Below are 23,637 nucleotides of genomic sequence, written 5' to 3'. Positions count from 1 at the left end.
TTAGGCATGTTACAATACCAGACACATCATGTGATTTCATCCCTGCGACACAAATCACATGACAGAAACTACCTATTCCGGATTAGCGTCAATCAAGCGAGCCCTCACACACTAATTCCCAAATTGGTTAGCGTCCCAATTACCCGATCCCACAACGGACAGCAAAGTCATTCACGACTTTCGAGACTCTGCTTGCCCTCCATCCCTCTAACGACAGCCCCCGCGCCCATCGCCCATCATGTGTACGTTCTATCCCACGAAAGACTCGACCTCCTTCACAAATTCAACATCAAAAAAAGCACCGTCGGAGTTTTCGAGATCGCACGACGAACCCCCAGAAGGAATGACCTGGCTAACATGTCGCTTTTGATACAGCGCTCGTATCCGGCGAGAAGACTAACTTCCAGTACATCCTGCGTCTGCTCAACACCAACGTTGAGGGAAAGCAGAAGATCATGTACGCCTTGACCCAGATCAAGGGTGTCGGTCGCCGCTACTCCAACCTTGTCTGCAAGAAGGCCGATGTCGACCTCAGCAAGCGGTACGTTTCGATACATCCACAACAATCCTGGGAACTGCAATGTCTTTCGCCTCGAATTATTTTTTTGGGATGGAATTGAAGAGGGGGGGACTCGGTATCACTACGACTAGAACGAGCACACAGTGTGCGTCCGCGATTCAAAATTCAACACAACGCCAAGGAATACGGGAAATGATTCGATCGGAAAAGACATTGCAGCAGCCTGGACTGTTTGATACTCAACCCCTAGCAGAAGTGCTGACTTTTTTCTTTTTCTTCACAGTGCTGGTGAGCTCACCACCGAAGAGCTGGAGCGCATTGTCACCATCCTCCAGACTCCTACCCAGTACAAGATCCCCTCCTGGTTCCTCAACAGACAGCGCGACATCACCGATGGCAAGGACCACCAGGTTGTCTCCAACGGTCTTGACTCCAAGCTCCGTGAGGACCTCGAGCGCTTGAAGAAGATCCGCTCCCACCGTGGTCTCCGTCACTACTGGGGCCTGCGTGTCCGTGGTCAGCACACTAAGACCACTGGCCGCCGTGGTCGCACCGTCGGTGTGTCCAAGAAGAAGTAAATCATTCTTGTCGTTTTTCTGGGGGCTTTTGGAGGGATTCCTTTATTGTCGGTGTGTTTCTATGGGCATCCGTGGGATCTTTTTCCCCGCTGGCTGGTGTGATGCCAGTCTTTAAAATTGAAAATGAATCATACCAATATGAAACGAACCGATTGATTTCCTTATACGTATGTTGCATCGCCGGGTGTCCCTCGACCGGGTTTCGTAATGCCTATGGTCTATTACATGTCCTAGACTTGAGAATGGATCAAAAGTCTAAATGTAGCTCTACAGTCCTGCTGTCGCATGAAGCTGTTATTTTCGTTGGCAATCATTCAAATGTTGTCTACCCTGGTTTACTAAGCGTTTAATGTTACAGTTACAATTATAGAAACACTTTTTAACAAACTTCATTGACAACATTTGAATCGTATATACTTGTCATTGGAGCGAGGCGAGCGAGACACTGCAACGATCGATTCTAAAATCCTCCACAATCATTCCATAATGTCCCATTCTATGCGAAGCAAATCCCGAGAATATATAAATGCAGGAGGTATTTAGTAGGGGTTACTTAGAACCACTCACCACCGAGCCAGCGGTTGAAGAACTCCAAGCTGGACTCAGGCTGGTCCATAGGGACCATGTGGCCACCACCGAAGAGGCGCATGAAGGTGAAATTGCCGTGAGACTTCACCTGACCAATCTTCTTGCCCTTGTGCTCTTGGTCCTTGATAACAAGGTCCTCCAGCTCAAGACCGGCATACTCCTTCTGGCCAGGCCACTTCAGAGCCTCGGTCCAGGCCTTGTTGCCGAGCCAGTTGCAGATGAAGTCGGCATCACCGGCGTAGATGAGCACAGGAATCTGCTCGATAAGGCCTGGGACCAGGCGGTGGAAGGGCTTCATCCAGTCACCGTGGAAGAGGAAGTTACGGTTGATGTCGAAGTTGCAGGAGTCGTAACCGTCAACCTCAGCACCCAGAGCCTCGCGAACCTCTTTCTTGTTCAGGTAGTCGCTGACATAGCTCATGCCCTTGTAGCACAGACCGCCGGCCTCGGGGTCGCACTTGGCGCGGACATCGTAGACGTTCTGGCCAGTCTGCTGGTAGGGAGCCAAAAGAGCGTTATTGCAGTAAATAGAGGCAGGTACACAGACCCAGGCGCTCTCACTGTTGTAGCAAGACTCAATCATGGACTGGCAACGAGGCAAGGCGTTGTCCATAGACTGGCAGGCGCTCTCGCTCAGGACAGCCGGGTAACCACCCTCACCGCAGGCCATGGGACGGTAGTACTCGTACTGAGTGAGACCATCAGTCAGGCCGTTACCGATGAGCACGGACTTAAGGTTGATGTTTCGGTTCTTGTGGGCGAGAATCTCGGTAGCAAAGACCGGGATGTAGTGGCCAGCGTAGGACTCGCCAGCAATGTGGAAGTCCTGCTTGGCGTACTCAGGGAATTGTTTGAAGAAGAGGGACATCAGGGCGTAGACATCCTTGCCCGCAGCCACAGTATCGCTGACAGCAGACCCACTGTAGGAGTAGCCAACGTTGACTGGCTGGTCCAAGAAAATCACAGAGGCATTGGAGTTCCAGGAGAACTCATTGTAGACAGTCTTGATACTGGCATTGATAGAGCTAGGTCCAAGCTCCATGAACAGGCCGGTAAGAGAGGAGCAGCCGGGACCGCCGTTCAACCAGAGGACAACGGGGTCATTTACGGGGTCGTTGCGGGACTCAAAGAACCCTGTGCAATGTGAGTTAGATACCACAGAGAATTATTGGAGTGGGTATGAACGTACAGTAGAACAAGTGCTTGTCGTTATCGTTGTCGTCAAGGTAACCGCTGTACTGCTTGACCTTGGGGTCGATGCCAAGGGTGCTGGGATCCACCTTCTTGACGCGGAGATCATAAGCCTCCAGCTTTCCATCCAGCTCGCGGTGCTTGGAGCCATCGGCACCCTCGACCCAGACGCTTTGCACATCGGCACCGCGGACGACAGAGTCCCAGTGGGAGTCAGGACGGCGAGTGTGCTTCTTAGGAAGCGAAAGCATGGGAGTCTGGTCCAAGTTGGGGAAAGCATCAGACACCTCCTTCCACATTTGACGAGCCTCGGCAGAGAGGGTCTTGAATTGGTCCTGGAGCTTCTCGATTGGCTTGGACAAGAAGTCTGTACCCTCCTGGACCAGACCCTGTGACTGCTGCTGCAGGCCACCCATGACCTGCTGCATAGGTGGAACAGCCGCCGAAGCGGCTCCCACCAGCAACGTGGCCGGGAGAAGTCTCATTGTTGATTGCCTTTAATAGCAAATGTAAAGTTGATGGTAATGACAGCTGCTGAAGGGCAGCGGGTAGCTTGGGTCTAGGCGGCTTCTTATCAGTAACGGTTCACAAGATCATGTCTCACAATGGGAGCAGACGGAGGGAATAGAAATAACATACAAATAGAGATATGTTGATAATAGTACGAAAGGAGAGCCGCCGGATGACAGGAGGCTGGTGAGGAGAAAGAGGAGAAGAAGGAGATTGGGGAAGGGGGAACAACCCTGGAGGTGATAAGAGGGAGCACCCTAACCAATCGTCATACACTAAGCCGGTTCCTGCGGGGTCACGAGATTATACCCGTGATTGGTGACTCAGCAGCAGATCTTCACGTTTTCTAATGCGAATAGCTTAGAAACATATGCAAAAACGTCGTCTTTCTTCTCTGCAGGCTTTTTAACTCGGATTTTATACCATTCACACTTTCGCTACTGGCATCTTTCTTCGTCTGCTTTGTTCTGCGTTTTTCAGCCTGTTTTTCGTGGCTTCCCCCACCATGCCGATCAACCAACCCTCCAACCAGATCAAATTCACAAATGTGTCCGTGGTTCGCTTGAAGAAAGGTACTTACAAATTTGTATGGATATTGGAGGATGCTTTGTTGGTAACATTTATTTCTTTTACAGGAAAAAAGCGGTTTGAGCTAGCTTGCTACAAGAACAAACTGCTAGAATACCGATCTGGCGCCGAAAAAGACCTCGACAATGTTCTCCAAGTCCCTACCGTTTTCCTCTCTGTGTCAAAGGCCCAGACAGCCCCAACCGCCGAACTCGCAAAGTCTTTCGGCGCAGGCACACCCCGCGATGAAATCCTGCAAGAAATCCTGCGCAAAGGCGAAGTGCAAGTAGGCGAGCGAGAGCGCAAGGATATTCTTGAGCGAGTGGAAAAGGAGGTTCTGGACATCGTATCTGGGCGACTTGTCGACCCCAATACGAAGCGCGTTTATACATCGGGAATGATTTCGAAGGCTCTGGACCAGCTGACCTCGGCCAGTGGGCAGCAGCAGAGCGCAGACCCGACTGGCGCGGGCGAGGAGCAGCCCAAGAAACCAATGTGGACGGGCGTTTCTTCCAACCGATCAGCAAAGAGTCAGGCACTCGATGCCATGAAAGCGCTCATCGCCTGGCAACCCATTCCCGTGATGCGCGCTCGCATGCGCTTGCGGGTAACTTGTCCCGTATCTATTCTCAAGAAATCTGTCAAGGCTGCACCGGCGGCATCTGGCAAGGAGAAGGAAGCATCCTCGGGTGGATCGAAGTCCAACAAAAAGGGCAAAGGTGGTAAGAAGTCCAAGCGAGGAGATGACTCTGACGACGAAGCTGGTGCATCCGACGCCGAGACTCCCAAGGCACCGGGAACTGTCAAGGACAAGATTTTGGCCTACATTGAGTCGGTGGAATCCCAAGAAGTGGTTGGGGATGAATGGGAAGTGGTTGGATTTGCTGAGCCAGGAGCCTTCAAGGGACTAAACGACCTTGCTGGCACGCGTGTTGAAGTTCTCGATATGAGTGTCGTATCAGAGGATTGATTTGCCTCGGAAACATGCATCTTACACTGCCAAGCATTATGTACATGACGAAACATGCCCAATGACTGATGATCTTGATAGAAAAGCCAATAAAAGTTCTTGAGTTGAATAAGTTTCAATAATGCCAGTCTGGTTCCAAGGTTCATAGAGATTATCTGCACTATGCCATAGAGATTGATTGGTCTAAGATCTCCAGGACTGTGTGGTGCATGCACATACCCATATCTAACCTTCCAGGAGCATCCTAAATGGAAGATTAAAATCTCAATGACAAATAACGGATTTTTACATACTTAAGCTTGAATATGATTTCTACGTCTACATGTACTATGCCTAGTACCTATACCCAATTAGGGACATGTACATGTACTTGAACTCAATAGATATAGCTTGATCGATACAACGAGTAAATATAGCCAAGGTAGAACTGACCCAACTCCAATAACGCTGATTATACCAGGGTATACCAATTGCGAATAGACAGAATTGGACAAACACTTCCAAGGTTGAGAATCTCCACAGCTCTGAGCAACCGAGAATATAATGTCTCCCCAGTAAGCGCACAACCCCTCATTCTTCCCTGAACAGGAAACAGCCATCAACCACCTGGGCATCAACCATCTAACCCAAGGCCAATGGCATCACAACCCGTCACCAACAAAACAACACTTTTGCCAGGTCCGAGTTCTCTCGCTAGCTCAATGGCTGTGCCAACTGCGTGACTCGAGTCCAGTCCAGCCAGGATCCCCTCGTGGTATCGTATTGTTTTGAACCCGTCCAGGGCATCCGCATTTGTAGCGGTCTTAATTTCAACACGGCCGCATTCCTTCCAATGAGCCACCTCAGGCCCCACAGTCGAGAGATTGAGGTCTGGCGAAATCGAGAGCGAGTCGAGGATCTGCCCATCGCAAGTCTGAAGCATCAAGGTTCGCGCCCCTTGGAGCACGCCAACCTCTCCCTCGGTTAGAGCGGCCGCTCCGGCAGCTTCCACCCCAACCAATCTGACCGCAGGGTTCCGAAGGAAAGGTCTGAACATCCCAACAGCACCGCTCCCACTACCAACGGCGGTGACGACAGCATCCGGCTGGCGACCGGCCGCCTCGTGCATCTGGGCCGCAACCTCCTCGCCTAGAAGAGCCTGGAATGTGCGCATGAGGGTCGGCAGGGGATTAGGCCCCACTGGACCTCCCATCAGGTAATACGCAGACTCATGGTTGCAGACCGAATAGCGGAGCGCTTCTGTGATTGCTGCGCGCAGGGAACCCATTCCTGAAGGGGTTCGTGCGGTCAGGACCTTGGCTCCTAGCATCTTCATCTCAAGGACATCCTCGTTCTGGGCGAGGATGTCAGCTGCTCCCATGACAATGACGCAGCGCAGTCCCAGGCGCGCGCACATTGCCGCGGTGAAATTGCCATGTTTGGCTGCTGCACAGTCGGTGACAATCTCTGTGAAGCCCATGCGGCGGGCCAGCAAGAGCTGACCGATGATATTGCGTGTTTTGTGACTCCCGTATTCATTCCGGTCCTCTCTCTTTAGCCATATGGTGGCGCCACCAACCCAGCTGCTGAGCTTGCTTGCGATCTGCAGTGGAGTGGGTTCGGTCCGCTGGTACGTGGCGTACTCGGACCAAAAAGAAGGGTCCGAGACAGTGGCCTCGAAGAATGAGGTCAGATTGTTGAGGAAGTCTATGAGGGATTCTGGAACGAACCGGCCCCCAAATGGGCCGTATCCATCAAATGTGATTGGCGGTGGTCCTAGTGTGCCATCTGTCTGCAGAATCGAGACATACGGTGTGCCGCTAAACAGAGATGGTATAATGGAAGCACTGGCAGGCAACTTGGCAAGCGCTTCGGGTGATGAGGAAAGGCTCTCACTGGTTGCAGAGCTGGCGGTAACATGGGACTCTGCATCGGAAACAAAGGATGAAGAACAGGTGCTGATATCGGTTGCAGGAGGTCGCCGAGATATACTGTTCTCTCGAGAAAGTGTCTTCTGTAGGACTTGACGAGTAACGCGAGCATAGTAGCTTGCCTTGCTAATTGATCTCAGACGAGGTATGCGTACATCGTCAGAATCAGCTTCAGAGCTGTGGCGGGAAGAAAAGCAAAGAAAGCGCAATGTCCCAAACATTGCTAGGCCAGAACCCTGAATGCAGAGTCAGTACTTGGTACTAGAGAGTAATGAAAGATGCATATAGAGAGACAGAGACAATTTTCTGCTGTCGGTTGTGGGCTGAAAGATGCGAAGCAAGTATAAGAATATCACGGAGGCGATTCCCACGTGGATAGATAGACGGTGAACAAAGTCATACAACAGGTTGCAGATAGAAAGCTGACGGGCTCGTGCCTCGTTTAAATACTGTGTTACCATGGGATTCTTGGGCATTTTCAGCATTCATCATCATTATCGTGGCTCCTAATCTCCGCGTCCTAAGCCTCTGGCAAGCCTCCGACTCGGCAATAATGGCCTCTTCTTGAACCAATGGCCATATCCCCCCTCATTTGGGCTCAAGTTGGGTGTTCATTCTACCTGATTTGTTTGGATTTGGAGGTAGCTGTTGTTAGTACCCATGCATGGCCACTTGATCCAATCCCAAAGCAGAAGATGATCCGCAGGAAGGGCAGCGCTTGCCCTGTCTCCGCTCTGACAGAGCTATGCCAGAGAGCAACTATCAATCAATTTTTAGTGTAGCTATGCTTAGAATCAATGATTAGTGTTTTATTATGGATCTACCTGTTTTTTAAGGAATTAAGAAATCTCCGGGAACACCGACGTGTGTAGCATGATAAGTACAATTTTTGGTCTTCGTGCGTCTTTCATACATACGCTTGACAGCCACAATGGCTTTAAAGAACTAAATTGGAATAGAAATATGCGACTATGGATTGCCCTGCATCTCCACTGTGGTTCAATTTCTTCTAATCAATAATTTCACCGTAGAGTCAAGCAAAGATATGGCAAATCTCAAGGCATCCATTATGTCAGCGTATTGAACGATAATATCATTATTGCTGGGTATATCAGGTTGTCGAGTTTGAGAACAACCAGGATAAATGTTCAGCAGAATCATGAAGTAATACTCTAAGTATCAAGCTTATCATTCTCCCCTGAAAATCTTACCTTGACTCATCGGAGCGTCACCTTTCTGGTCACAACGCAGGTCAAATGACCATACATCGAGCACGACGTTTTGATCATCTTCTTACTCCTCCCGATAGATCTCGTCATTCAGCTCGCCCTAACATGCAGTTCGGCGTCTGTGTGCAGTACCCAATCAACTACACGTGGCTCAACGAGGCCATCAATCACAAAGAAAGAAAATGAATGTCAAACTACATATATCTGAACCGGGATATTGAACGCCGATCCAGCAGCCAAGACCATTATGGTTCTGATTATGCATTGGTTTCAGGTGTTGGGGATACTTAGCTGCAAGGAATTTGTTACTAGTTTTGCAGCAACAGCGGGGAAATAAAAGTCATTGTTGGTGTCTCCCGTGTCAACAGGCGTTAACCGGATGAGGCAGGAGAATCTAACGAGAATCTAGCATACTAATTAATCAGCTTGCTAAATATATATCAATGATTCTGTAGAGTGACTATGGACAAACAACAAGATCTTCGCTTTGTACTGTACACTTTCTCAAAGCTGGGCATCTGTGATTTTCAGGATAATCGAGGATATGATATTGTTTTCCGCTACACCATGCATAGAGAAAGTGAAAGGACCTAGAGTATCAATACCCCCGACACGTCCCCGATGCCAAAAACTTCGAACCCCTGCACTACACGTCACAGTGAAAGTACCGGACAACAAACCATGAACGAAACAGGGATCCTTGCACGGTAGCACCGGGGAGCGGAGAATTTGCACCAGCAGTTGGTAGATGCGGCCAAGTGCACAATCACGCATAGGGGTGAGATGAGGGAAATGAGCTGACGAGCTCAAGATAAATAGCTGACCATCCCATCCTCTTGGATCTCGTTCGTATACCTCACATGATCAGGCCTCCTTCCGCTTAGGCTGTGATCTCATGGGATTATTTGAAATTCAGATCCCTCAATATGGATGTGCGTGCTGCTAACGCATTGTCGAATCTCATTGGTGCCCTTGTTGCGGATCTGAAATTTGTTGTTTGGCTCTCTTATAAGATTGTGAGCAAACTTGTCAAAAGTATATCGTTGCTATTGCAGTCGTTTGAATAGTGAGTACATGTGATTGATTCTGTATTGTCTTCTCTGACAAGTCCACTCAATCTAGAGCGATGCCTCTACTTTTATCATTCCGTCCGAAATGTGAAGTTACACGCCACCACCGCATTATGCTTTCCAGATTTTCAGCAAGGGGATTAGAAGGGGATAAGACACACAAATACTACTGGACAGGACTTGAGGAACATTTGAAGATTGTACTTAAATTGTTACCATGATTTATCGCAAAACAGCCCACGTGCCCTTTGCCACGGGTATCTGGACCAGATTACAGATATTGTAACCCTGCCACATTGAAGTAGTATCCTAGATATTAACCGAACATCGCCACCTCACAAAGTTATCTAAACTTAAAAGTCCTATCGTCATTTCATTTAACTTAAATTCATTTGACAGCTTAAAATGAAAAGACAAGGATACAAGGCTGATCAGGAAGGATCATTACCTCCTTTGTGCGATGCGGGGACTTAGCGAGGCACCAGTGTGAGCTAGAGGCTTGGCTAGCGGGGTTGACAGGGACCAAAATCAGGCTTCTAGAATAACTTAATCTGCTTATTCGAAGTATAGAAGTGAACGATTTAATGATTTATAATTTATATTTGAGAGACATATAGTATATCTAGTCTAACTATATTCTATCGCAGCGATGTATCGCGCAAAATAAAAACTCCGAACGGGTATACGCTCCAAAATGCAATGCAAGGGGACAAGAAACAAAAGATAAGAATGACAGGGAGCAGGAGCTATTGTCCTGGCCCTGATCATCGGGCAAGGAATCACCAGTCTCACTGAGACTGGTACCGATGTAATAGTGTGTATTGCGATCGGCCTGATTCGTGCAAAGGTCGTGGATGGGCGTCCATTCAATTCGGTCTGATAAGTCGTATTTCGTGGAGAACGATCCGAAGCAAGATGGCAAGCTAGGACGATCACGGAAGAAGAGAAGGCTCTCCGGGAGGGTAGCAATAAAAAAAGATAAGGTTGTACAAGATCACGCGCAGAGCTGCACGGCAGCGAGGGCGCGAGTAAGCTCCTCAGGAGCGAAAGGTAATTGTTTGCCACGAGGCGACTTCGGGGCTGGTGACATGGCGCGCACAATAGGCGAGGTGTACCGGATTGAGTCCTTCCACTGGGCAATGGGGTCCTCTGGAATTTCGTAAACCGAGACTTCCGGGAGGAGGGTGAGCAGGGAGCCGTTGGACCCATTGTAGCTGTCGGAGTTGGAGTTGACGACAGTGGAAGATTCTGAGCCATGGAAAGCGCGAGGCATATCAGTCGAGATGGGGGACACCGGAGATTGTTCAGCATCCGAGGATGACATGATTGGGACACCATCGGCATCGGGGGAAACGTCTTCGGTGCCATCAGAGTCGAATGGAGAAACGCCAGTTGTGTCGAAGGGAGAGATGGTCATGTCGAGGGAACGTCGACGCTCCGACATGGCACTATCAAACGAGAAGCCGGAGAATTGACGTAAAACGGCTTTATCGGCTGGACCCTTGAATTTGGAAGGCGGCACTTCATTTCGTCGATAGTATTCAACTTTGGGTTTTCCGTTCAGTTGACTGGTGCTTTTAGACGAACGATGGAAGATCGCCTTGACTCTCTCACGAATGGCCATAGTGGCAAGTAGCCTCACGGGTGGAGGGACGTAGTACGGGAACGGTCCAGGAAGTGTATGACCATTCTCTGCACGAAAGTAAATGGAGGGGAGATGGGGTTGAATTAAAATGAGAAGAAGAAGTCCAGAAGAGTCGGATGGGGTAAGATAAGGAAATCATGGATTCCGGACCACATCCGGCACTACGGAGTACTGAGTCCGGGCATTGCAGAACCAGTGTTACTCCAGTTGTCCCATACAAAATGTTCCGGATTTAATTGGTTTGATGCAATCCACTCGATTGTCTGTGCGAGACTCACCGGGGACTGGGGCGATAATTGTGTGTCTACCAGTAGAAAATTGCCCCAGTGGGCCCCAGCATCGGGCTAATGCGGAGGGGCAAAATAGATATGACCAACAGTTACGATAAGTCATGATTAATCTCGAATACAACCCTGAGTCTGAATTGTCTGGACCAGGTAGGTATATCTAAGTTCTTATTGTACCTGAAATTTGAAAAGTTTACAACTGCAGCCAAGGCTTCCAGAAGACAGGTAATCACGAAACGCCTTGCATCATGAGACGTCAGAATGCATATCATTGGTTTTGTCTGGAAGGAGTGTCGTGCACCCCGTATCCGTTGATCTGATTGAGCCGGAAAAACGTAGTTTGAAAGGCAAAAACCCGGTTTTGGGGCGTTCTGGGTTGACGCTGTGGATCCTCGCTAAACACGGCACATTTGTGCCGAACAAACAGTTAAATTCTAGGTCATATAGCACAATATGTAGGCTTATTTCATATCAAGGCCGGCTGGCCCAATGGCAAGGCGCTTGACTACGAATCAAGAGATTGCAGGTTCGACCCCTGCGTCGGTCAATTCTTTTTGTTTTTGTCATTTGCTCACTCCGTATCTGGAATTGTATTTGAGCACTTGTAGTGCTAATATATATTTTGGTCTTTTTGCTACCCAAACACTATCACCCAAACAACTAGAACGTTCAAATGTTGATCATCCTAATGACATCAGTGGGTAATGATTTGAACATTTGAATAGACTGCTATATCCACATCGTGGGTCCAGGCTGTGCATTTGATCCTTGGATGCTTTAATTAAGAACCAGTTGAAGTATTTTTGTTTTATTTTTATCTTTGTGTTTATTATTCAGACGTTCCAGCCAATGATGTCATTTGTCCCAGCCCATCTCAGGAATGTTTCTAATGAAGAGCATACCAGAGGCATACGCAAAAGAAACTAATCTAATGTGTCAGGGGTGTCAAGGTGTCAAGGTGTAAGGAAGTTCCAAGGAGTCTCCTGTACACCCTAGACTGGTTAACGGTTTTAACGGGGAGCCTCAGCCCTTATCCCTGCGCCCTCGGGTAATCCCTAGGCCCACTGCAGGCGGAAGTATGAAAGGGAGGCATGCGATTGCTTGCAGGCCCTTTGACACAAGTCACAGTAGATCAAGTCAAAGATGCCGATATCTTGTATGAAAGCGGCCTGAGAATGTATACAATGACTCAAGTGCTGGGTTTGTCGCACAAAAACCAATGACAAAGAGCGACCTATTTCCAAAAGCAAATTAATCCAAAATCTCAAAGAAGCCAGACCATAAAAGAAGTCCACGTAATACTGCGATCTCGACTTCCTCATCAATTTCCTAGGGGATCCGTGGTTCCAGCATACCGGGATCATCCCTTGGCCGACCCGCACAAGTCCTTTTCTCATCTTCCAACGTTTCTTTTCAACAAACCTTCCAATCTTGCATACCTGCTGTCAGCTATCGCGATCATTCAATCAATTCGTTTCTCAATCAACTCTCAAAGTCAGACCTCCACCGCATTCGCATTGTGTCGTCATACCACCGTGGCAATATTAACCGTTCATCGCAGAACCTATCAACCGTTGCGAACATGGCTAAGAAAGGTGGCAAGAAGGGAAAGAAGGGTGGCGCTAAGGCCACTACTGCTGCTGTCATCGACAAGGCCGCCGAAAATGTCAAGGATGTTGTGTAAGTCGGTGGAAGAATTTTTGAGTGGTCGCGTGTGCGGGATCTTTGCGCAGGGCTGACGACATTTTTCTTAGAAACCCCACCGAAGAGACCACCAAGGATGAGCCCAAGACCGAGTCCGTCGACCAGACACAAGCGCCTGTCGAGTCGCAGGAAAGTGCTGCGCCGGAAAGTGCTGCGCCTGTGACTGAGTCCGAGGCTGAGACCGAGACCGAGAAGAAGGTCGAGGAGGCCAAGGAGACTGTGAAGGAGCCCGAGACCGCTGCGCCCGATACCGCTGCGCCAGTGACAGCTGCGCCCGAGACACTTGTGCCCGAGACACTTGCGCCAGTGACAGTTGCGCCGGTGACAGAGACCAAGGACGAGAGTGCAGTTCAAGCTGCCGTGGACAAGGTACAGGCCTCCAAGGCCGGCCATGTCAGCGCCCTGGATGACGGAGAGGACCAGGCCAACAGTAAGACCTAAGTGAATTAGTTTCGCAACCGCCCTGTACTGACCATCTCGCAGACGTTCTTCCAGAGAGCAGCGTCAAGGAAACCAGCCTCGGCGCAGATACCTACCCCTCTACCACCGAGACCGCCGCTGAAGAGTCCAACACTTCCACCGCCGCGATCGCGCCCTCCTCCATCGCTGAGCGTCCCAAGACCGCCGAGTCGGCCAAGGCCCCTGCCCCCGTCACAGCCGCCGAGCCCGTGACAGTCCCATCCGAGACCACTGATGTCGCACACGTCAAGCGCCCGTACGAGAAGCCCATCTTCTCAAACGACGAGGTGAAGCCGCCCAAGATGCCCCGCACGGAAGAGGAGCAGGCAGCTGCCGCCGATAAAAGCGCTTTGGGCGCTGGCCCTGCTGCAACCGCTGCGACCGCTCCAGAGCCCGTGCCAGTCTCCTCGGCTCCCAAGAAGGCCGAGACCGAGACCAGCAAGGCGAACCCCGACGCGGTCGCGGCCGCCAACGCTGCCATCAACTCCAAGGCCGATAAGAGCACTGCTGAGTCCGAGGTTAAGAAGCCCGAGGCTGCCATGAAGCGTGGCCAAGAGCACGGGGCCCCTACTGAGACCGCACAGGAAGCTGGTGAGACCAAGGCCGACGAAGCTAGAATTTCCGAGCAGACAGAGCACGCTGCCGAGAGGAAGAAGGGCGGATTCTGGGCGCGGTTGAAGCGGATGTTCAAGTGATTTTCTTTCTCTTGCTGGTACTCCGTAAACATGTAAGATATGCGTGACGCGTAACGTGCTGCAGTCGAGCCAGGAAAGGAAGGGCTGGGGTGTTGTTTTTGTCTTGTTTTGATGATACCGATTTTATATATCTTATTGCTTATTGAAAATTTCCTCTCCGAGTGATTTGCTCCCCCTTTTGTTCAATGTTGCCAGTACTTCACCGCTACTTTGGTCGGAAGGCCTGGGTGGCCTGGGTGGCCTGGGCTTGGTGGCGGTAGTTTCTAGCTTAGTGCATATGTGGGTTTGCATGAACAGCGATGATCACTCGTCATTGCTCTGCTTTATGGAGATTTGGGTCTTGAGTGGTGGGGCTATGACGAGTTGGCTGGGGGACAAAGACTGCATCGTCATGGATCTGGTCCCTCGATATCGTGCACTAGTACCCCACAACATTACGGAGTACGGATTATTCCATGACCCTGAAGATCCACGTATTGTACCCCCTGAAATACCCTTCTACACTCTGTCTAACCCGATCAGGAACATGTAACTATGAACCTTGGAAGTCCCTGTACCAAATCATGTTTTCTGTAGCCCACATAGACAGCCTCCAGTATACCCTTTGAAAGTTTCCCACAGCGTCAAGTGTATTATCTACTCCAGTACCTACCATAGCATATTCCTGTATATGGATCAGTGCGTACAAGAGTAATTTCGGGATACGTGGAGCATTTGCCTGGACATGACTGTCAATGGCTTTATCCATCTAGTGTGCCAAGCTTCAGCGTTCCTGAATCATTTACATGTAACATCGACTTCGTAGGAGATCGATCCTATTGTGCATTTTGGAGACTAAACATTGAACTATTTGAACCTAAAAGTAGTACTACTAATAACGCGCAAGTGTGAATAATAAATCCGATTCAAACTTCTCCTGATGCATTAAATAACTTCTCTATCTCCAACCAGTCCATATGATCCACTCCCGTCAACGGCAAGATTGGATTATGAAAGCTTGAGTGAATCCTCTCCGCTTCACCTGTCAGGTCCAGTCCCCAATCTCCCTCTATTTCGAAAATAGCATCCGAGGCTCCAGACTGCCAAGGTTCAAGTAGTCTGCTCTCATCCAAATGAACCTGATTGGTATGATTCGAAGGGGCAGAGGATGATAGAGAGTCTTTTCTCATATCCTGTCTTATGACATGATTTTGCGCTTGATCATTCAACGGATTCACCGAGGGAGTTTGTGCCCTGGCCCCAAAAACATAGTTTGGCCAGACGTGAGAACATGACTGTGCGATGTCTTGCAATCTTTGTTCAGCCGCTGAATTCCCTGATCGAGAGAGGAATTGGAGAATGTGAAAAGCTTGATCAAGAGCTTGTGGCGGTTGGTCTTGGGAGTTGTCTATAACGCCTGCCATTACTAGGACAAAGGCCGCAGAGAAGGTTGCATCCAAATCAAAGAATCCATAGCGGGCTGTAGGAGTCAACCAAACAGTGAATGTATTATAGTGAAACTCGGGACTAGGAAGACTCACGAATGATCCGCTGTTGCTGAAGCCTGTATAGGATCGCGAGGCTTCGGATTGAAGCCTCGTGGCAGGTATCGCAGAGTCGGGCTAATATCTCCGGAGCTTGCCCCGGTGGTAAGGGCTCTTGCTGTCTCTGAACTTCTAAACGGACCCTCCTTAGTAGAATAGGCCGAGTGCAAAGTATAATGGCCTGGAAAAGCATCAAAGACAGAGACGACCCTGTGCGTGTCACTTTCCCCAATGGTCGATTGAAGTCTAAGGTTAAAGATGGAGGGAAAGATTGGCCTATATCGTTAAGTTCCTGGAGAATAGTCTGGACTTTCCTTACCAACTCCAGTTGAGTGATGGAAGAATTGCCATATAAAGCTGGGGAAATTAGCGACACCACCATGAATCAGCCGAAAAACTCACAAGACATAATCTCATCTGTGATGCGCGCTATACGCACATTGATCGTAATAGCAACGGGCGACAGGAGGCCCACAACATGTCGAGGGTATCCTGCTTTTAATTGTCTCTCATCGGCCCCTGCAGCAAGCCCGAGACCCGACGACAGACGTCTAATCCGTCAGAAAGAACACGAAATGAGTAACGGGAAGAGATACCTATCCAGCATATATACAGTCCACCACAATCTCACCCGATGGGCAGCTTGCGAGGGTAGACAGCTCTGTTCATTCTCCGGGAGATTACAACCGAGGGCAATCGCTAATCTGAGAGCAAGACCGATCTACCGGAGTTAGTAAAGAAGCCGACCAGAAGGAGAACAAACATACATAAAGGTACGCATCATGCTTTCGATCACACCACTGAAGATAAGTAGCAACCAGTGTCAATATTTCCACAGCAATCACCCCTTGCCCTCCCAGATTATGCAGCGGAGGAAGGCGTTTCAGCGCTTGTGAGAAAAGGCCTGATCCCGGTGCCTGAGATGTGGGCTCTTCAACATCCATCAACTTGGCCATTGCCATGACGAGTAGATACTCCGTATACCACATTGTCTGCTTCTGTTTCTCTCGGGTCTCCGAAATTTGGAAAAGCAACCCCATCTGATCAGAGAATAAGCGTGAGTCGAAGAAGTGCTGGCTCACTCCTAGATAGTATAGGAATTGATCAAGTAAATGTCGAGACTCCTCCATTGATGGGATTGAAAGGTCATCAACATCAACAAGTCCACGGACTGATTTCCACTGACCACCCGATCCACCTAAACCGCGGGAATTGTGATACAGCTCACCCAAGGGGGGCGTATATGGTTTTGATCTGTGGAGTAGAAATTTAACTTGAGTTTCAAATGCCGGACCTGATGCCAAGTCGGTTGCTATATGCAATTAGCTGATATACAACCCACAGGTGGGTCTTACATACCTGGGCTAATTCCATCAGCGCCATCATCGTATGTGTTCAGTGGCTGGTCTCGTAGATAGCTGCCCGGGGTGGCAGGGTTGGCAGGTGTTGTGGACTGCCATAACCTGCTCGGAAGGCGATCCTGTCGAGCTGGCGAGGATAATAATGAGCCTGCAAAGCTCTTAGCACACAATTAAGAAAACCAAGAAAATGTCCAACACACTTTCAGGCCGAGATGCAAGCTGCTGCTCATAATTTTGAATTCTGTCTAAAAGCTCTTTTACCTGACTTGATAGCGGTCAGTATTGGCCACGATCAACTTTCGAGCACGCACGCTTCGGAGTATTTCCTTCGGCCAGTTGTACCGAAGACGCATTCCAGATTATGTTTAATACATGCACGACAGGGCCGCTCCCCAGTACATTTCACCTTGCGTCGTCGGCAAGTCTCGCATCTAAACCGAGGTTACCACACATTCTTCTCCTCTCAGACACAGAATATATATACGCATTTGCTGATCGAGAGTTTTGGGGCGCCATGCTGTACTCTCATGATTTCGGCTCGATGAGTTGTGTCGGGACTCGGGAGGTTAAGCCGAGGTGGAGGAAAGAGGGAATTGGAGACGTTGATTGGTCAGCTTGAGGTGAACCTTATCAAACGCCACAATTTGCCGATTGATAGCTTCCCCTCATTAGTTATTATATTACATTAACCAGAATTCAGGTTTGATCTATCGAACAGATGCATTTTGACAAGAGACCTTCTAGCTGACTCCGAGCCCGTGTATCACGCATCAACATAACAGTATCACTATCAAATATGATGAACAAAAACAACAAGCCATGGCTGCCTCAGACAGCAGCTCCAGAAATCGTCTTTTACAATGCCAACATCGTTGATGTTGAAGCCGGAGAAATCATTCCAAATGCTACAGTTCATATGAACAACGGTCGTATCGTTGGTGTGGCTACAGATGCAGAGCCACCCACCGGGCCACATGCCGTGGATTTGAACGGGCAGTACATCTGCCCGGGCTTGATAGATTGCCACGTGCATCTCTCTGCGACACCCGGTTCATCATCTCTAAAGGAAATTTTCTCCGCAAGCCCCAACAGCATCGCATACCGCACGGCATTTGTGGCACGTGAAATGCTTCTCCGAGGATTCACCACAGCCCGTGACACAGGTGGTGCTGATTATGCCCTCCGCGAAGCAATAGCGGAAGGCTTGATCATGGGCCCACGACTCTTCATAGCGGGTAAAGCCCTTTCACAAACCGGTGGACATGGAGACTTCCGAGCGAATTACCAGGGAGACGAGTTCAAATGTTGTGGTGGACACTCGGTCTATCTAGCCCGGGTTTGCAATGGTGTCTCCGAGTGCCTGAATGCCGCTCGCGATGAGCTCAGACAGGGAGCAGACTTTATCAAGATCATGTGTGGAGGTGGTGTGGCATCGCCGTCTGATGCCCTTGATATGGTCCAGTTCACTGCAGAGGAAATTCAGGCCATTACAACAACTGCCAGGCAGTCTAAAACATATGTTACAGCCCACGCATACAGCGTGGAGGCTATTCGTCATGCAGTCGATAATGGAGTTCGAGGAATCGAGCATGGGAATTTCATTGATGAGGAGACCGCGGCCTATTGCGCAAAGTTGGGCGTGGTCTTTACTCCGACTTTGGTCACCTACCATGGCATGTCTCGACCTCCATTCGATAAGTTTTTGGACGATGTCAGCCAGGTCAAGAATCGTCAAGTGTTAGCTTCCGGCTTAGATGCTTTGCTCATTCTGCAGAAGGTTGGAGCGACGATCTGCTATGGATCAGACCTTTTAGCTGGCTTGCACCCTCTTCAAAACCAAGAGTTCTCGATCAGATCTGGCGTGTTAAGTGCAAAGGATATTTTGCAGTCGGCTACTATCAATGCCGCACGATATTTGGGGATGGAGGATCAACTCGGAAGCATCAAGAAAGGAAGTATTGCCGATATGCTCATACTGACATCTAATCCACTTGAAGATATCACTATTTTGGATCACATAAAAGAAAACCTGGTAGCTATTTTGAAAGATGGACGTGTTGTTTCTACAAGATCAACCTGGCTTTCGGTTGATCCTTTATATGACCCTTGCCACATCCAAGCTCAGTGAACGCCTACTCACATAGAGATACAAATCGAAACAAGTCATACTTCCTCGTTTATTCACACCATTTATCACATCAAGTCCTCGTCATAGAGGGAATATTTGTGGGTCTTCAGAAAAGGGGAGCCAAAATTCGGTATCGACATGAAATCCCCAAATCCAATTGGAATGTTCATGTCTAAAATGGTCTACAGTGAGATAGGCGGATTTGGAGGGTACTCTGTTTCCTTTTTCATTTGTTTTACTTCATAGTAGATCTCTCTCTCTCTCACTCTTTCTCAGATTTAAGCACAAAATAGATCCTGCGTCTCTTCAACAATCGCCAAAAGCGTCGACGCCAAACTCTGAGCAATTTTCCAATGACTGACACGTCGCAACAAGTCAATGATCCTAAACATCGACCCCATCGCCAGCTTAGTAGGCTGTAGTCCACAAGTCTGCTCCAAAAACGTTCCAATACCATCAATACCCTGTAACTTAAATTCGTCGAACTGCAAGTTGTCTTCCGCGAATATTGTAATTGGGTCCTGATCTCCACCAAAACACATAAAGGATGACCAAACAAGGCCGGAATAATATAGACACATCGGGACATGAAATCCCGGCTCTGCGCCAGTGGGGAGGGACTCGAAGTTCTTTTGAATGAGCATCGCATGTAGTAGACACCGCTTTGCGTTGATGGAGCGGACCCAGGTCCGGGCGTAGGGAAGGTGGGCCTGTGAGACATGGTGACCTTCTCGACCCAAGGCGCATTCTAGGGAGTTGAAATTCGTATTGAGAGTCATGAAGATAGAATGCCAGAGAGCCATATGGCTGAACCAGCTGGACTTTCCGGTCATGGTGGGTTGGTACTTGGTGTACCATTTTTTGAGCAGAAGGTGGCATCTGGATGTTCGTGATGATGAAGAATCGAGCTCATTACATTGTTCTCTTTCTTTGCAGGCTATGGTGCTGATACATTCTAGCATGCCGCATAGCTCGAAGTCTCCCGGTGGAGTGGTGACTTGGGAGGTAGAGTTGTGGGGTGAGTTCTGGGTTGAGGATGAATCGGGGTTTTCAGCGCTTGAGCTTATCATTAGGGATTTCCAGTGATTTGCACTGGGTGCTGTGAAGAGTTCATTTGATGAGAGCTGAGGAATGCAATCAGGCGAGTGGCGTAGAATAGGATCGTGGTTGTGTAGTTTTGCCAGCCACGCGTCGTGAGTGTGAAGACCAAAGGCGATCCTATGAATTCGCTTAGTTTATTGGTCCCGGTTAACAGGGAGTTGATTATACCTCTTCTTGATCTCTTCTTGAATCCAAGACCTCCACATGTCCTCTAGAGCCTCCCCAGTGACATCGAGAGGATTGTGTTCTAAGCGTGGTGAGTTGAAAAGCTTCGCTTTTCGTGCCCACTGTGACTGTGTAAGCATCATTGGATTCAGTGTTAGTGAAAAACTTACTGCAATCATGGCGCCGTGAAATATATCAATTCCAGTAAGATCCCTTGGTCTCTGCAAAAAAGAGTCAAAACCCATAATACACCATATCTATATATCAAGAATTCACGAACCCCTAGCAGAAGACCAACTGTCTGCCCCAACATAGACGCTTGAAGAGCAATCAGAGATGAGCTCCCTGACCTTGTCATATATGTGTCCCACTAGGCTGGTCAGAAAGTCAATTGCATAGCTTCAGCGCTGGGACTCACAGAGGAAAGAGTAGCTTTGTTCAGCCTTTCATACATGCTGATGCCATGTGATACTGCACTCTGTGAACCCACTATCAGACTCCCTGCAGAGCATATAGAAAGAAGAAGAATCGAATTGTGTATTCCGGGCCGAAAGGTAGGTATATGCACTATGGGGAATAAAGGGTGAAATTTGGAAAAGTATGCCTGAAGGCACAGATTCTTCAAAGAGATTAGCACAGGAAGACAAGTGCTGAAAGAGGAGAGATACCAAGAAAGGGGTAGATGGAAGAATACCATGCTGGACTCGTGGCTGGAGACCCTCTGCCAGTCGTTTTCGACAGGACTCATCAATAAAACTGTTCTCCGAGGGCCCGACTGGAGTCATTTGACCAGAATGACATATTTCGGAAAAAGTGTGCCATTTTTCCTTAATCGTATCTGAGGGCTGTTTAGCTGAATCCGAAGCAATTGCAGGTGATAACTGCGAATGTTGAACAGTGCCCATTTCAAGCACGCCATTCATCGTCGAATAGCTTGATGTGGCGCAAAGCAAGGAAAGATTGACAGCATCCAGATCAAAGTTGTCTCCAGTGAGTAAAGCACCCCATTCACTATTGTCAACATGATCCCATATCGGGGGCGGAGGGCACTGAGACTTCCAAACGTCCCCGTCCATAGGAAAAAATGAGGCCAAGGGGCTCACATGACTAGCATAGATGGTCTCTCCACACACATTAGGGGTTCTTCTATCAACTGATGAGCTACCTGGAGGGGACATGAGAGTCGTTATATCGCCCTCAGTTGAACCGGAGCCCCCCATCGGAATTGATGGATGGGTCTCGAAGTCTTCCACGGACATCCGGTCTATTCCGGAAGAGTCGATATCCTCATGCATGGCATGAGATCGTGCATGTCGTAAGAGAGTATCCCTGGAAATAATCAATTGATGAGCCCCATGCGAAGCCGGGAGCTTACTGTCGAACAAAGGCCTTCTGACAGACGGAACAGTGAAAGGGTTTTTCTTTGCTATGAGTTCTCACATGGCGAGCCAGATGCTCAGCCTTTTTGAATTGATGTCCACAGAATTCGCAAATCCTTTCCTCCTTAGAAGTTTTTCGGCGGCGGAGTTTGCTGCCATACTGCTTGGGGGTGTTTTGAAACATGCTACAGGGTGGGAGGATGAAGCGGGAAAGATCAATTAAATTATTACCCCGGATCTTCCCCGCTCACCGGTAGAAAGCTTGAATGACACAGCTCCAATCAACTGTTTGAAATCAATCGGAATGAAACATTGAAATTGAATATTTAAATCCTATGCTCCATGCAACTGGAAATAGAAATGTGGGATCTATCTTTAATATCCGCGAAACTCAAATGATTCGATTCTTTAGTTGCCGCAATCCCCTCAATCTCCACCTCCACAACATCCTCGTTCTTCAAGAAGTCTTTACGGAGGAACCCAAGTCCAGATGGAGTGCCCGTCATGATAAGTGTTTCTTTCCGAAGAGCTGTTCCACGGGAGAGATGGCTGATGATCTATCGCATCGTAAAGATCATGTCTCCCGTGCTGGTCTCTTGCTTCACCACACCATTGACTTTAGTCCTCAATCGCAACAACTAGAGATCTGGAATCTACTTTGCGGATATAATAGTGCGGCCAACTGGCGCAAACTCGTCAAAAGACTTTGCGTAACAGAATTGGCACCAGCAGCTGCATTTGTAGATTAGAATCGTGTCATTGAAGGGGTAGACCCACTTACATTCGCCTCTGTAGAATGTTTTTCTATCATTCAATACTATGCAGATAATAACAGGCGTGGATTCGATCGGGTACAAGAGCTGTGGATTTGATAAATTAGCTTCAATATTCTTGTACCGACAACCTTGAATATCAACATACCGAATCCACATTATAAACTTCATCTGTTGCTCCTCTGTTGCCTGAAGGCTCGTAAATGGGCTTCCTTCAAACTTATGAACAGTGTATTTCCCAGCGGCGTTAATCAGCTCTCCATAGTAGGGTTGAGCGCCAACGGCAAAACGCACGAGCTTCTTGAAATTAGCCAGAATGAACGACTGTAGAAAAACAATTCATATCAGCAACTTTGACTTGGAAGTTGTAACCTGTTAATTGGTGGGGAAGTCCACCGAACATGCCACGAATGTGGGATCAATCATCAATCTTCACATGCAAGGTGAACTCTCCGCCCCTCACCTGGAGTCGGACATGTTCGTAAAAAGGAAAAATATAGTATCCAGGATCAATTTTATCATCAAAATTATATCTTGTTACCTCGAAATGTCCTCACAGATAGTCCAACCCAATCATGGCGCATCCGTACCTGATGTGGTTGCTGTCGGTAAGCCGAACGAGTCTCAGGCCGAATGGTTGGAGAAGCAACAGATCAACACGAAAGACCGTGTCAACTTGAAGAAATTGTCTAATATGCGGTATCAGCATCCCAACCTTGATGAACAAGGATACATGCTTAGTAGCTTTCCCCATGACTTTGGCGACATCAAAATCGAACTTGTCCAGATTTTGGAATGCAAATTGCCAACAAGACTGAAAACAAGGCTAGCTTTGAAGGATATGGACCTGATCAATACGTATTCTATGCGCGTAAAGGACCGAAGAAGTTCCTGGGCGGTAATTTTGAGGCCCAGAGCAAAGAGGACTTTGACAGGTGAGATATCTTCTACTTCTACGTTTAATGCAAAATCTAAGTCTCAGAGTAGAGCAGCAGGCCTTTACACTGCAATCACAGTAGAAACAACGACCCATGCACCCGATGGTGGATGTTTGGTGACCATTATCGACCCAGAAGGGTTCCCTGCGAATGTTTCTTCCCCTGCTAACGTACATTGCCCATGCCGAGCTTGCAGCTTGCAAATAGCACTTTTTTCCCGTCTCTCCTTCACAACGACCAATATTAAGTCTTTCTGTTCTGCTTCTTTTCAATAGGACGAGTTTCACCAGAGCCTCAAACAAAAGGTATCTCTACGTCCAATGCGGGTGCATCCCGCTCAGGTGTG

At 48.6% G+C, this 23,637-nt stretch overlaps 10 protein-coding genes across 10 annotated transcripts; 5 read left to right on the top strand and 5 right to left on the bottom strand.

The window, feature by feature from the left end:
* Positions 1–238: 238 nt before the first annotated feature.
* On the top strand, positions 239–1,098 carry N7520_004150 (40S ribosomal protein uS13; the record flags this gene model as incomplete). The annotated part of the gene is made up of 3 exons (XM_057138085.1): positions 239–242; positions 376–541; positions 804–1,098. 3 exons carry the CDS (start codon positions 239–241, stop codon positions 1,096–1,098), a joined length of 465 nt encoding a protein of 154 aa, XP_056998550.1.
* A 553-nt stretch (positions 1,099–1,651) lies between these two features.
* cp3 (carboxypeptidase C PRC1) lies at positions 1,652–3,362 on the bottom strand (the record flags this gene model as incomplete). The annotated part of the gene is made up of 2 exons (XM_057138084.1): positions 1,652–2,820; positions 2,876–3,362. 2 exons carry the CDS (start codon positions 3,360–3,362, stop codon positions 1,652–1,654), a joined length of 1,656 nt encoding a protein of 551 aa, XP_056998549.1.
* Positions 3,363–3,892: 530 nt separating this feature from the next.
* Positions 3,893–4,924, top strand: N7520_004148 (guanine nucleotide exchange factor SDO1; the record flags this gene model as incomplete). The annotated part of the gene is made up of 2 exons (XM_057138083.1): positions 3,893–3,959; positions 4,023–4,924. 2 exons carry the CDS (start codon positions 3,893–3,895, stop codon positions 4,922–4,924), a joined length of 969 nt encoding a protein of 322 aa, XP_056998548.1.
* Positions 4,925–5,537: 613 nt separating this feature from the next.
* Positions 5,538–7,055, bottom strand: N7520_004147 (tryptophan synthase; the record flags this gene model as incomplete). Its single annotated transcript, XM_057138082.1, has 1 exon — positions 5,538–7,055. One exon carries the CDS (start codon positions 7,053–7,055, stop codon positions 5,538–5,540), a length of 1,518 nt encoding a protein of 505 aa, XP_056998547.1.
* A 3,072-nt stretch (positions 7,056–10,127) lies between these two features.
* Positions 10,128–10,757, bottom strand: N7520_004146 (uncharacterized protein; the record flags this gene model as incomplete). The annotated part of the gene is made up of 1 exon (XM_057138081.1): positions 10,128–10,757. One exon carries the CDS (start codon positions 10,755–10,757, stop codon positions 10,128–10,130), a length of 630 nt encoding a protein of 209 aa, XP_056998546.1.
* Positions 10,758–12,647: 1,890 nt separating this feature from the next.
* On the top strand, positions 12,648–13,923 carry N7520_004145 (uncharacterized protein; the record flags this gene model as incomplete). The annotated part of the gene is made up of 3 exons (XM_057138080.1): positions 12,648–12,745; positions 12,820–13,199; positions 13,253–13,923. The coding sequence occupies 3 exons, from the start codon at positions 12,648–12,650 to the stop codon at positions 13,921–13,923; spliced, it is 1,149 nt and encodes a 382-aa protein (XP_056998545.1).
* A 905-nt stretch (positions 13,924–14,828) lies between these two features.
* Positions 14,829–17,160, bottom strand: N7520_004144 (fungal specific transcription factor domain-containing protein; the record flags this gene model as incomplete). Its single annotated transcript, XM_057138079.1, has 8 exons — positions 14,829–15,382; positions 15,444–15,803; positions 15,849–15,997; positions 16,043–16,167; positions 16,214–16,758; positions 16,806–16,955; positions 17,008–17,068; positions 17,119–17,160. 8 exons carry the CDS (start codon positions 17,158–17,160, stop codon positions 14,829–14,831), a joined length of 1,986 nt encoding a protein of 661 aa, XP_056998544.1.
* Positions 17,161–17,603: 443 nt separating this feature from the next.
* Positions 17,604–18,935, top strand: N7520_004143 (metal-dependent hydrolase family protein; the record flags this gene model as incomplete). The annotated part of the gene is made up of 1 exon (XM_057138078.1): positions 17,604–18,935. One exon carries the CDS (start codon positions 17,604–17,606, stop codon positions 18,933–18,935), a length of 1,332 nt encoding a protein of 443 aa, XP_056998543.1.
* Positions 18,936–19,213: 278 nt separating this feature from the next.
* Positions 19,214–20,655, bottom strand: N7520_004142 (fungal specific transcription factor domain-containing protein; the record flags this gene model as incomplete). The annotated part of the gene is made up of 5 exons (XM_057138077.1): positions 19,214–20,153; positions 20,205–20,323; positions 20,372–20,422; positions 20,482–20,571; positions 20,620–20,655. The coding sequence occupies 5 exons, from the start codon at positions 20,653–20,655 to the stop codon at positions 19,214–19,216; spliced, it is 1,236 nt and encodes a 411-aa protein (XP_056998542.1).
* A 2,245-nt stretch (positions 20,656–22,900) lies between these two features.
* N7520_004141 (Glyoxalase/Bleomycin resistance protein/Dihydroxybiphenyl dioxygenase) lies at positions 22,901–23,292 on the top strand (the record flags this gene model as incomplete). Its single annotated transcript, XM_057138076.1, has 2 exons — positions 22,901–23,093; positions 23,141–23,292. The coding sequence occupies 2 exons, from the start codon at positions 22,901–22,903 to the stop codon at positions 23,290–23,292; spliced, it is 345 nt and encodes a 114-aa protein (XP_056998541.1).
* Positions 23,293–23,637: the final 345 nt, after the last annotated feature.

The sequence above is a fragment of the Penicillium odoratum genome (genome assembly GCF_028828045.1).
Source record: "Penicillium odoratum strain IBT 22623 chromosome Unknown utg000003l_segment0_segment0, whole genome shotgun sequence".
Classification (NCBI taxonomy): domain Eukaryota; kingdom Fungi; phylum Ascomycota; class Eurotiomycetes; order Eurotiales; family Aspergillaceae; genus Penicillium; species Penicillium odoratum.
This window is presented reverse-complemented; position numbering and strand designations above follow the sequence as displayed.